The sequence below is a fragment of the Clinocottus analis genome, unplaced genomic scaffold, assembly GCF_023055335.1.
Source record: "Clinocottus analis isolate CAN_PGR_092001 unplaced genomic scaffold, fCliAna1.0.p SCAF_2, whole genome shotgun sequence".
NCBI classification, from domain to species: Eukaryota; Metazoa; Chordata; class Actinopteri; order Perciformes; family Cottidae; genus Clinocottus; species Clinocottus analis.
The window spans coordinates 953,303-966,701 of NW_027175931.1; the positions used below are offsets into that span (position 1 = coordinate 953,303).

General features: G+C 45.4%; 1 protein-coding gene across 1 annotated transcript; it reads left to right on the forward strand.

The window, feature by feature from the left end:
* The first annotated feature begins 428 nt into the window (after nt 1-428).
* Nucleotides 429-13,082, forward strand: LOC137790281 (alpha-2-macroglobulin-like). The gene is made up of 36 exons (XM_068584367.1): nt 429-514; nt 661-841; nt 1,484-1,640; nt 2,024-2,076; nt 2,362-2,382; nt 2,542-2,707; nt 2,793-2,877; nt 2,977-3,127; nt 3,365-3,482; nt 3,579-3,688; nt 3,754-3,921; nt 4,127-4,354; nt 5,116-5,176; nt 5,281-5,426; nt 5,705-5,854; nt 5,993-6,136; nt 6,243-6,339; nt 6,421-6,592; nt 7,243-7,468; nt 7,718-7,844; nt 7,926-8,047; nt 8,131-8,182; nt 8,571-8,654; nt 8,759-8,935; nt 9,056-9,131; nt 9,304-9,460; nt 9,743-9,817; nt 10,000-10,162; nt 10,523-10,710; nt 10,839-11,051; nt 11,757-11,875; nt 12,007-12,097; nt 12,333-12,401; nt 12,491-12,596; nt 12,698-12,739; nt 12,912-13,082. The coding sequence occupies exons 1-36, from the start codon at nt 429-431 to the stop codon at nt 12,914-12,916; spliced, it is 4,386 nt and encodes a 1,461-aa protein (XP_068440468.1). The 3' UTR covers nt 12,917-13,082.
* Nucleotides 13,083-13,399: the final 317 nt, after the last annotated feature.

Below are 13,399 nucleotides of genomic sequence, written 5' to 3' on the forward strand. Positions count from 1 at the left end.
AAATTACGTGAACAACATATGAAAAAAAGTACGTTAGCATATTTGAAAAATGAACACTAGCGCATGGGAAAAAAGGTTAAGTTAGCACACACACACATATATATATATATATATATATATATATATATATATATATATATATATATATACATACACAAGTATAATAAAAAGTAACATTAGCATGTTTATTATACAAAATGACCTGGCGGTGGTAACATAGAAGAGAAGTTGGCCTATGGGGTGGAGGTGAGCCCCGGGCAGCCTAATTTAACCCCTGTGTCACCCCTGTGATTGACTGATGGGATACCTGTTATTCCAGTAAGAGTTGCATGATGTGTGTGGGCGTAGAGTGGGGGTGGATTTCTCCAGCAGCGGCCATTTAAAAGATGCTGACCCAGGCTCATCCTCACCAGTATCCTCAGTCAGCCATGGGTCTCCCTGGGTGTCAGATGTGGACATGGACCCTTTGTGTTTTCTTCAGCTGGATGTTTGTGGGCCGAGCAGTGGCAGGACCGTAAGTTTACCTGAACTCTCTTGAGAAAAATAAGCAGCCTGTGGTTGAATTTCTTAAACATGAATCTTTGGGAGTCGTTGCTGGCTGTTGAGTTTCTTCCACGTCAGATCCAGTGAGGTCTCTGCTGCATGTATCTGTGTCTGCAGGCAGTACATGGTAGCCATTCCTGCAACTCTTGAATCCGGGGCTGTGACCAAGTTCTGTGCGAGTCTCCTGCAGCCCAACGAGACTCTGGTCATGACCATCAGTCTGAAGTCCTCAGAGAAGAATACAACCCTCTTCACACAGACGTCCAACAAGGATTTCCACAGCTGCACTGAGTTTAAAGTGAGATCTCAATATTTGATTAATTTGCTCATTTCCACAACATTCATTGAAAATGTGTTGATTAAAATACAGAGAAATACATGTTGTGTTCCCAACGATGTCAACAGGCAGTCTGGGTTAAAATCACATGGGCGTATAAAAAATTAGGACCTTAAAATAAAAAATAGGACCAAAAAAAAGAAAATTAGGACATCCCCCCCACCCTCCTTCAAAAAAAAGTATTGTTCATACAACAAAACAAGTACAAGTCACACAATAGTCTAATTTTGTTTCAATTCACGTATTCTTTTAATTTCACATTGCAAGCACTGTTTTATATTCAAGTGCTCTTGTTATTTACCAAAAGATAGCTTGATAGCTTCCATATAAAGTTATGTTAGCATATGTGTAAAAGTAAAATTAGCGTATATGAGAAAAAATATATTCTCGCATAACATACTCAATTGAAGGTAAAGTCATAAGATTTTATCAATTGTTAATGTGTTTATTCAAATAAAACTTCAGAACCTCAATGGGATTATGGAACACAGACAGATTCATGAACAAAAGCAGAAATCACACAAAAAATGTATATTATTCATGAATTATTATTTTTTGTTAAAGAGGTTCTCAATGTGTTCATACAATTTGTTTTTGTCACAGGTTCCTTTGGTGAAGAATGAAGACGTGCAGGAATTCGAGGTGGAGGTACGAGGCAACACTTATCACTCAAAGGAAGTCAGGAAAGTCTTGATCAAAGTCTATCATCCAAAGACATTCGTCCAAACAGATAAACCAATCTACCTCCCTGGACAAACAGGTAACCTGGAGTTCATGATCTACGACGTTGTATACAATAAATGTACCACGTTGTATATAGACAGAGTTCCATAATACAGAACACAGAAGCTTTTAAGAAAAAGTTTGCTCATATTGAGAAAGTTATGTTGGCAAACATTAAAAAGTAACCAAATGTATGAAAAAAGTAACGTTAGCATATTTGATAAAAGTTACCTTAGCATGTATGGAAAAAGTCACGTCAGCATGTATAAAAGAAGTTATGTTAACAATTATGAAATGTTAACTGTTTTCTTGCCGCACCAGTGAAAAGCACAGACAGATCATATTAATTACGTAACACTATTTGCAATGTTAATTAAAAAATAAAAGCTTCTTGTTGAGTAATCTCTTTATTTCTCTCAGTGCATTTCAGAGTCATCACACTGGACTCCATGTTGAGACCTTCCAATGAGCTGGTGAGTTTTTCCTTTCTTCAGGTGGCATTCACATAAAACAGTGTTAGTGATACTGTGAGGCAACAGTGCCGGTTTTAAAGTTGCGTAATGACCTCCTGACAGTAGTTTCTACTTTTTATGTTATGAATTTAACCTAAGAGCTCTGTGGATTAAAAAAACATTGTTTATTTCTTATTGAAAAATCTTGTGCAGTTTTATGCATTTAAGTAAATTCATAAAGACTCTCTATGATGAGAGCAATGCAAACCAGCTTTAACAAATCTCCATATTTCTTTTTTTTTGCAGTACGATATCATCGAAATTGAGGTAAGACTAACAAGAAAATATTTAACTTTTTAATATGCTACTTTAAAAAAATAGGTGTTTTTTCCCACCAACACGTATAACTTTAAACAACTTACGGCTTAGTTCTATCTGCCGTCTCGTTGGAAGATAGATTGAGTTCACGATTACGTTATTTGACAGGATGATGACAGCAACCGGATTGGACAGTGGCTGAATGAAACGTCCAACAGTAAGATACTGCAGCTTTCATACGCCTTGAACTCTGAGGCCCGTGAAGGGAACTACCAAGTTATTGTGACGATTGGGTCGGATAAAATACATCACAACTTCAAGGTGGAGAAATACGGTAAGATCCTTCTTGTTTTTTTAACCTTCCAATTCAATCCATTTGTAATAAAGAAAGAATGCTAATAAACACATTTTGTCCCCAGTTCTGCCTAAATTTGAAATAAAAATAAATGCATCCGATGAAGTAAGTATTGATCAGGAGGAAATCAAAGCTGAAGTATGTGCAACGTGAGTAAGCTGTTTTGCTCGTTGCCCTCTTAAATAATCTGAAACAGGTCCAGTTTGGGGAGTGAATTAATGTTTTAATTTCTACTTCCTTATCATCAGGTATACATTCGGACAGCCCGTTCCAGGCAGTGTTGAGGTCAAGATGTGCAGACCTCTAAACCACTACTTTATCCCAAGACCTTCAATCAACATTGACACTCTAGAGGTGGAATATGATGTAGTCGCCCCATGCCACAGTGAGACGAAGCAGGTACTGTATCTGTAGCGTCTGCTGAATAAGTAGTGCATATACGGGTTAAGCTTCTTAAACGTGCAAGGTATAAAATAGACTTCAGGGGTTGCTCAGGGGTCGTTACTGGGGCCCCTGTACATTTATGTATTTACGTGTCTACGTGTGTTTTGTATGAGTAAGAAGTAACAAGGGTGTTGAATGGGGGACATTTATTTTATTGAATCATATTTGATCTTATTTCATTGTTCTTTCTAGACGGACAACAAAGGCTGCGCCACGTTTATCTTCCAGATGTCAGCTTTCACAAGGATGGCTCAAAAGGTTCTACGAGATGAACTGCGGCTCCGGGTCAAAGTGGAAGAGGAGGGCACGGGCAAGTCAGATAATATTTCATGTCATATTTATATGCAGAAGAGAGCGATAGTTACTCTGTAATGAAACAGTTGTAACGTGGAGGTTTCTCATGCAGGTATTTCACGAGAACAAGAGCACAAAACAAGGATTTCATATGTGGTTGGAACGCTGTCCTTCATGGACACGCCCAAGATTTATGACCAAGGATCAAACTTCGAGGGAAAAGTAAGTTTCCTTCACTTCTTTGGCTTGATTTGAGACGCAGTGATACAACTCTGTGCTTCCAACAGGTTCAAGCGGTTCACTACAACAAAACACCCATCGCCGACATGCCACTGTACCTGTTTGAAGGTGAAAGCTGGTCATCACGCCGGCTGCAGAATCTGACAACCAACAGCGACGGTGTCGCCTCGTTCTCAATCAGCACGGCTGAACTTGTGGGAGACCTCCAACTCCGTGTAAGTAGGAAGTTGCTGCAAGGTGCCGCCGAGTGGTACATTTTAACCGTCATTACCTTCAAATATCTTACAACAGATTGAATATCTCTTGACGTGCAAAATAAATAAAGTCCCACGGTGGTGAAACCTGAACATTCACTGTAACTATAAAAACCTTCTTCCACCTCCATGAGCTCCTTTATAGAGTTTCTTTTCCGCTCTCCAGGTGAGCAACCTGCCGACATACGGCTACGCCGGTTACAGAACGCCATATTATGAGACTGCAGAGCACAGCGTATCATTGTCCAGACCTTCAACTCCACACACTAAAACGATCAGCTTCCTCGAGGTGCAGAAGAAGAATAACCCACTTCCTTGTGACAAAGAAGAAGTCTTCACCATCCAATACACGGTGGTAGGAGAAGCCCAGGGCTCTGTGGACGTGATGTATCTGGTGAGTGAAGTCTCTGATGGAGGCGACAGGGGAAGATGGTTTTATAATGACTTTTACTTCAGATCACTGACATCTGGCTCAAAGGAACCCAGATCACGTAAAACACAAACATCTCTCGCTAGAGCCAGTGTCCCGTCTGGGCAACCGTAAAACACGGCGGTGCAAAGATGGCGGACTGGGAACTCGACCCGCTCCCTTTGTAGATATAAAGGGCTTTTTCGAAAGTAAAGGCTTGAAAGAATTCTACTTGAACAAAGAGCAGAGTTGAACCACAAACAGTTATGAGTCAAATGGCAGCAGTTCAGAGGTCTGTCTCTGAGTTTCTGACTTCTTATACACTGTGATAAACGATTCAGGACAGGATGGGATGGTAGAAGGTCAGGTCGGTCTGAACCCGCTCGCAGTCTTATCTCCTTTGGAGATAGGTGGCGATGGAGGGCTGAGTGGGTGCTGCCTTGGTGGGCTCCTCTTTAAAGGGATGCGTTATCTGGAGGTCACAAATATACTGAATCAGTTACACAGATCCAGTTAGTAAGACATAGCTCCGTCTTTAGTTAATACACTGATTAAAACACAACGGGTTCTTAGTTTCAGGTGATTAGACGCTGAAAAAAACAGTTATGAATATCGTTTTCCCATCAATCCCCCTAAATGTTCCACAATGTCCTTCAACAACACGGTAAATATAAATACATGAGGGCAGCAGACAGCTGCAGTCTGCTGTTGAATTAGGTTTTTTTTACATCATTCCTTGTTTGCAGGTCTTAACCCGAGGTGCCATCGTCATGCAAGGAGTCAAACGGGTCCAAGTGCAAGAATCCTGTGAGTAAACCGACCCTTTAAGTCATGAAATAGTTCATTGTGACTGATGAAGGGAGGCAGGTGAGAGGTGGTCGTGGCTCATAGGAGTTGCTTTGTTGTTTCAGTGAACGAGGGCGAGGTGTCCTTCAAGCTGATGGTGTCTCCCGACATGGCGCCAGACGTCCAGGTCGTGGCGTACGCCGTCCTCCCCAGTGAGAACGTGGTGGCCAACAGCGCCGACTTCTCCGTCGAGAAGTGCTTCGGTAACAAGGTCAGTGAAGGCATCGCCCTGCTTGTCAGCTTATGAATCCTGCTGCTCAAATTGGTCAGACAGCTGGCTGAGAGACAGGCGACTGGTTCAGGTGAGGAACTCAAGTCTTCAGGGTCGGGATCGTCCATTGGTCATGTAGCGTGATCGGAGATCTCTCAACAGTCTGAACAAAGGACCCCAACGAATCTGTTGACTGTCCCTTTGTCGTATTGCTGTAACTCTGCCAAGGAGACCAGCAGGATTCACAACAACGCTGAATGTTGACTCTTCTGTCCCAGGTGTCCCTGGAGTTCTCTCCGTCCTCGGCCGTCCCGGGAGAGGAGGCCATCCTTCAGGTGACGGCTCAGCCCGAGTCGCTGTGCGGCGTGAGCGCCGTGGACCAGAGCGTCCTCATCAAGGAGCCGGGGAAAACTCTGGATGCAGAGAAGGTAGCTGCTGGAGTCCAACCACAAGAATCCATCAGCATTCACTCCACCAGTGGTCCAGCATGCACTTTGAAAATGACAATAGTTGTGAAAACAAACATTTGTCTGGTAAAACCTTTGAAATATACCTTTTCTTTTCAGATATTTGACCTGTTGCCCGTCACCAAAGCCTCCTACATTCCTTACATGGCTGAAGACCCTGTTGAATGTTTGCGTGTGAGGCCGAGAAGATACATCATGCCGCACCCCAATGAGCAGAAAGAGGACGCGCATACCATTTTCCAGGTACTTCCTGCACATGTGTGAATGCACAATATCTTTAAATCGCCTCTTCTTGTAGGTTTTGTTGTTGCACATTTCAGTGCCGCCTGTTTGTTGTTGGTTCCTCTAGAATGTGGGGATGAAGATGGCAACAAACTTGTTAATCCGAGTGCCTTCCTGCCTCCAGTACAAAGGAAGAAATTACCACCAGGGCCACGGATATGGCGGTATTTAGTTTTGTTTTCTGCTCTCTGAAATGACCATTTACCAGCATTAAAAGGCTTCATCTTGTTCTGCTTTATTTTCAGGTATGAATTACAGGTATAATTCTGGTCCTGAAGTAGCTAGAATGAATACACCTGTAATGATGGAGGTTGGTAGTGCTGCTGCAGCTCCATCTAGTTCGTCTGAGGATTCACCAATAGAGACAGTCCGTACTTTCTTCCCTGAGACCTGGATATGGGACCTGGTGGCAGTTGGGTGAGTTTTTGCACCACAGTCCTTCTTTCAGACTTCCTCCACAAAATAAATGACATTCAGATAATTTACAAATGTTGCCTTTGAGACATTTTCTTCTTATTCAACCTGATAATGGCTGAAAGAGTTTGTGATGCTGCGAAAAACTTGAAACTAGGGACTGAGAACACATTAAGTCAATGCTTCATGTGTTAAAGCTGCATTCTCTCTCCTGACCACCAGAGGACGACTCCTCTGGTTGTATAGAAGTCTATGATTGATGTGTTAAAGCTGCATTCTCTCTCCTGACCACCAGGGGGCGACTCCTCTGGTTGTATAGAAGTCTATAATTCATGTGTTAAAGCTGCATTCTCTCTCCTGACCACCAGGGGGCGACTCCTCTGGTTGTATAGAAGTCTATGCTTCATGTGTTAAAGCTGCATTCTCTCTCCTGACCACCAGGGGGCGACTCCTCTGGTTGTATAGAAGTCTATAATTCATGTGTTAAAGCTGCATTCTCTCTCCTGACCACCAGGGGACGACTCCTCTGGTTGTATAGAAGTCTATAATTCATGTGTTAAAGCTGCATTCTCTCTCACCTTGATGTTCTTTGACTAATCTGAATCATGTCAGTCTGATACAAGTTCACCGAATGCGTCGTTCTGCCGTTCCAGAGAATCTGGAGTGAAGGACGTGTCCCTCACCGTCCCGGACACCATCACCACCTGGGAGACGGAGGCGTTCTGTCTGTCCCCCCAGGGCTTCGGCTTGGCCCCCCGTAAGGAGATCACCGTCTTCCAGCCCTTCTTCCTGGAGCTCACCCTGCCCTACTCCATCATCCGGGGGGAGCACTTTGAACTGAAGGCGACCGTCTTCAACTACATGACCAGCTGCATCATGGTAACCTATGTCACGCGGACGGATGCTAACACTCAGACTGATGCTAACACACGGACTGATGCTAAACCAAAAAGGAGTGGAGTTTAGTCAAGTCGAGTGCCATCGGGTAGTAACGGCGCTAACGTGTAGCGGCGCTAACGTGTAACGGCGCCAACGTTTTCTAATTAGCAGAACAGCTGAGCCTGATGGGAATAATCGTAGGATTTTGGTCATCAACCAGTGTTTTTCAGGACGTTGTTGTGTCTCCAGGTCACCGTGGCTCCGGTTCCCTCCACAGAGTACACACTCACCCCCCTCTCCGGTGACAAGTACACTTCCTGTCTGTGCGGCAACCAGCGCCGGACGGTGAGCTGGACGATGGCGCCCTCAGCTCTAGGTGAGCGCCGAGCTCTCATCCACACTGGTGTCAAACGGTACGACCCTTTTCTATCTGGAACATAAACCTGTTTTTCTTCAGGAGTCGTGAACGTGACGGTGACCGCCGAGGCCGTGGAGTCCCACGCTTCCTGTGACAACGAGGTGGTGAGCGTGCCGAAGAGAGGTCGCATCGACACGGTCACACAATCTCTCATCGTGAAGGTCGGTACTTCTAAACAAGACGACTCAGTAAAAGTCCACCCAGCGTGCAGGTGGGAGGTCTCAAATGATTTCATCCCTCTCAGGCTGAAGGAGTTGAGATGTCAAAGACCTTCAACTGGCTGCTCTGCCCCAAAGGTCAGTTTGTTCACAGCAAGCGTCACATCATCTAATCTGGTCCTGAACTAGTCTCAGTCTAGTCCTGGTCCTCTATATCACCTCAGTTTAATGTAGTCCAAAGACCAAGAAGGGGGACATGGGAGAACCAGGACTGAGAGGTCAGACCGGCAGACCTGCTGCAGTAGAATGAGAGGTTTTCTAAAGGGACCCTGGTGCTCAGAGACACTACCTCTTTAGTCCACAGGGAGCAACAGAAACAACACTACGTGAAAGTTCTTCATAGTAGCTTTAAATACAGTTCATCAAGCATGTAGCATCTCATTTCCAGTCAGAGCTCTTTCAGTAAATGATCCGTTGAATCTGAATGACTTCTTTGTTTGATTGCTGATCTGTTTGTTGTCTACAGGAGAGGCTTTGAAGGAGGAAGTCGACATCCAGCTGCCTGAGGAAGTGATCGTCGGATCAGCCCGTGCTTCAGTATCAGTCCTGGGTAAACTACTGAATACATTACGGTGGCGCTTTTCTGTAAACCAAACACATCTTTACGTTAATCTTTATCTTCTTTTCCTGAATCGGTGTGTTTTTTTGGTGTAGGTGACATTCTGGGCCGAGCCCTGAACAACCTGCACGGGCTGCTGCAGATGCCGTACGGATGTGGGGAGCAGAACATGGCGCTCCTCGCCCCAAACATCTACATCCTCCAGTACCTGGGGAACACTCAGCAGCTGACCTCGGCCATCAACGACATGGCCACCAAGTTCCTGACCAGCGGTGAGACAAACATTTAGGACCTTAAACTATTACAAATGTGCAGACACGACAACTTTTCTTTCCTCTAACTTCCTGTCATCAAAGCAATCAAGTCCCTAAGATGTTTCTCCTGTGACGTAGGCTACCAGAGGCAGCTGAACTACAGGCATCGTGATGGAGCTTACAGCACCTTCGGATCCGGAGCGGGGAACACTTGGTGAGAACGTTGACGATGGATCAGAAGATTTAAATGTGTGTGCGCGTCAGACAGGAAACCCCAAACCCGCCGGCGGGGTTGAAAGGCATGTTTTGGTTGACGGATCGTAGAAACTACGTGAACGTGTGACGGTGCTTCCTCTCCTCTTGTTTAACGTCTCCTTCCTCCTCAGGCTGACTGCCTTCGTGGTGAGATCCTTCACCAAAGCCAAGTCCTTCGTCTTCATCGACCCCGAGACGATCAAAGGGTCGGTGGTTTGGCTGAAAAATAAACAGAAGAAGAACGGCTGTTTTGAAAAGTCAGGAAAGCTCTTCAACAACAGGATGAAGGTAACTGAAGTCCTGGAGGAGTTTGTGTGGAAGTGACTGAGGATCACTGGAGATGCTGAAACATCTCAGTCCTAACTTTACTCCATGAGATCCTTGTTCCTCATGATCAGAAAAACATCCTCCATGTCCTGATTACATGTTCTCCTGGATACTGGAGGAGGAACCTTAGTTTGCTCTGTGATGTTAACGTTAATCCGTGAGATCAATAACGCTCCGTCACTCTACAAGTTATCCGCAGTGATCGGCGCGATCTGAGCGTCTGCTTCCTGTTTCCTCTCTCAGGGCGGCGTGTCTGACGAGGTGACACTCAGCGCGTACATCACCGCTGCTTTCCTGGAGATGAAGACGCCCGTAGACGTGAGTAGAAACCCTAACATCATAACTTCAGGTCAGAAGTTTCCTCACAAGGATTTCACACAAACCAAGAACTTTGCAATTTGCTGGAGATGTGAATTTGTTCACACAAAAGAGAATAACCGTTCTGTGCAGACCAATCAAAGGAGTTGAGACCTGAGGTCATTATTTATAATGTGATCCAGGACCCTGTAGTGAAGAAGAGCCTGTCTTGCCTCAGAGAGTCTTTGGGCGACCTCAGTAACAGCTACACCACGGCTCTGCTGGCGTACGTCTTCACCCTGGCAGGAGACATGGAGGCCCGAGCTCACCTTCTGAAGCACCTAGACTCGGTCGCCATACAACAAGGTGAGTAGGGAGGCCCCCCGAAGCTCGGCTCTAAAGGCAACCGCTTCTACATGAGTAAAAACCAGGACCAGTGATGAGGGGCGGAGTTAACTGTTGTGATGTCATACTGCAGTTAACGTTAGTGACGTCAAACGGAGTCTGATCTCAAGATGAGGGCCAATCAATGAGAGATAATCACAGATCATTGATGAGCTGAGAATTAAGTTTAAAGGTTCAGAACTCAAGAAAGACTTTTGATCAGAGTATTGAGTTCTAGTATCCATAACATCCTAGCGATACCGTCCCTGATGTCGTCCTCCTGGAGGAACTCCCTCTGGCTTCATCTCTGTGAATGTTTTTGAACTTTGCGGCTGTTTTCAGGAGGTTTCCTCCACTGGGCTCAGACGGCGTCAGACACCTCGGCCTCTCTCTCTGTGGAGATCAGCTCCTACGTCCTGCTGGCTAAACTCAGCGCCTCTCCGACCACTGAAGACCTCGGCTACGCCGCCCGCATCGTCAGGTGGCTGGCCAGCCAGCAGAACTACTACGGCGGCTTTTCCTCCACACAGGTAGGAAAGACAGGACGTGGACAGGTGCACGGGGAGGTGGGACTCCTGCATGTTAAAGCTGCTGCATGCATCAACAAAAGTAAACACATTGAAGCTCATGAAGCGCTCTTTGCTCCTGTGTGTTGCAGGACACAGTGGTGGCTCTCCAGGCTCTGGCTCTCTACTCTGCTCGGGTGTTCAGTCCCAGCGGTTCGAGCACCGTGACGGTCCAGTCTCCCAGTGGTCAGCTGCTGTTTGAGGTAAACCAGAACAACAAGCTGCTCTACCAGGAGACGGAGCTGCAGGACACGACCGGGAAGTTCAGCCTGGAGGTGAAGGGCACGACGTGCGCTGTGATGCAGGTCAGTGGTCGCCACGTGCACGCCCACACACACTGATGATGTAACCTCAGATTATATAAACCTACAATTGATTCGCTAATAAAGTTAAACATTATGCCCTGAACCCACACCCCACAATGTTCTCCAAAATAATTGTTAATGGAGCCAATGGCTCCATTGGCTCCAATGGCTCCATTGGCTTCAATGGCTCCATTGGCTCCAATGGCTCCATTGGCTCCATTGGCTCCAATGGCTTCAATGGCTTCAATGGCTCCATTGGTTCCATTGGCTTCAATGGCTCCATTGGCTCCAATGGCTCCATTGGTTCCATTGGCTCCAATGGCTTCAATGGCTCCATTGGTTCCATTGGTTCCATTGGCTTCAATGGCTCCATTGGCTTCAATGGCTCCATTGGCTTCAATGGCTCCATTGGCTTCAATGGCTCCATTGGCTTCAATGGCTCCAATGGCTCCATTGGCTCCATTGGCTTCAATGGCTCCATTGGCCACAATGACTCCAATAACTCCATTGGCTCCATTGGGAGGTCAACTATAAGTAGCTAATGAAGACATAGTTGAGAAGCATGTGAAAATGGGACTTCCTCCCTCTGGAAAACAAGACTTCTCACGCATGATGCATCATGAATTTGAACCTATTTTGAGTCAAATAAATTCCTGAGATTCTTGTTCATGGATATTAAACCTCCCTCCTGCACCTCTTTCTCAGATTTCTCTTCACTATAACGTCCCGCCTCCCGTCGATGTCACTACTCTCAGTGTCGAGATCACACCAAAGGCCATTTGCACCAGCAAAAGACCCAAAATCTCTCTGATGATCAAGACCCTGTGAGTGATCAGCAAGCAGATCCACGTTCCAGGAGAACACCGATGCATCTACCAGCTGAACTCATTAGCTGCTGGCGGACATACGTGGGAGACATGTTGATAACTAAGTTTTTATTATGCTTGTATTTCAGATACAGTGGAGAGGAGAACACTACCAACATGGTGATCCTGGATATCAAAATGCTCTCTGGGTTTGTCCCAGGCCCAGAATCTCTGAAGAGCGTGAGTTATTACATTAATGTTCACCTTCAGGCTTCATCCACACGACTCTGTTTGCGCTCTGTCCAGACCACATGGAGTGGACGTAGTGTTGGTGATGTCACTCAGTGGTTTGTGGGTGTTTTGAAGGCTCTGGTTGGTTGTTTGGGGAGGTTTGTGTGGCCGTAGCCTCAGTAGAGATGTTAAAGTGTTCCGCTGTTGTTGATGAAGCACCCGGCTGACTGTCGTCTCCTCGCAGCTCCAACGTGCCGTGCTGGTGGATCGAGTGGAACAGAACGGGGATCACGTCCTGGTGTACGTCCAGGAGGTGAGAGGAGAACCCACAGCAAGGAGAACCAGAGGCCACTCTCTGAGAGTCCATACTCACGGTGTCGTCTGATTCTCTTCTCTCAACAGTTGCAAAAGGATACGCCCATCTTTTACAAGTTAGACCTCATACAGGAGCTCCACGTGCAGAACCTGAAACCGGCCGTGGTCAAGATCTACGACTACTACCAGCCGAGTAAGACCTGGAGAACCAACGAGCTCAGAGTATTGACTCCTAGCGGTACATGTTTTAATCAATCTCTCTTCTTCTTCCTCCTCCTCCTCCTCTTCTCTCAGGTGACCAGCACGACACAGAATACTCCTCCCCTTGTGTCGCAGGTAAATGTTTTAAAACATGAAACGTAGTCAAGCCAAAAATATCCTCATTGCAACCTCAGAAAGTGTGCAGAACCTTTTGGAAATAAATCAAAAGATTATTATAAATGTGGCATCTTTTAAAGCTGAAACCAGATGAAGTACAGGGCTAATTGTTTTTTATTATGTTTTGCAGGTTGAAGAGGGAAGTGGGGTCGGTCCTGATTAACTGATTAATTCAGGCTTCCTGGACTGTCTGTGGTCCATGTCCACAGACAGTCGTCACATCTCTGCCCGTCAGCGTTCTGCTACAATCCCTTTATGAAGTGAAATGCATGATGGACAATAAAGTAATGTGACGTGAAAATGGCTCTTAAAACTGTCTTTTGTTGAACTTTTCACACCGTTTCATCCCAATATGAAGAAAGCTTTCATTTTCTTTTATATTCTGGTAAAGACTCAGAAATACTGCAAAACCAGTGAAATGGTCACAATGAAGACCGACTTCCTGTAGGTGGCGCTGTTGTCTTGTTTTCTTGTCATCACAGAACCAAACCTCACTAGTGTCCTGACACATGAATCTTTCTCGTTACCATCACTAACAGCTGTAGATCAAACAGTTTAAATACTCAAGGACTAAGTACTAAATACTACATTTTATTTCATTTCGATGTCTTTCTGTCA

What these genes read in the sequence shown, in the direction of transcription:
- LOC137790281 (XM_068584367.1), top strand. Translation starts at nt 429, where the DNA reads ATGGGTCTCCCTGGGTGTCAGATGTGGACATGGACCCTTTGTGTTTTC. An exon ending in AGAAGTGCTTCGGTAACAAG is followed by an intron (nt 5,427 to 5,704) that starts GTCAGTGAAGGC and finishes CTTCTGTCCCAG; the next exon opens with GTGTCCCTGGAGTTCTCTCC. An exon ending in CACCAAGTTCCTGACCAGCG is followed by an intron (nt 8,936 to 9,055) that starts GTGAGACAAACA and finishes CCTGTGACGTAG; the next exon opens with GCTACCAGAGGCAGCTGAAC.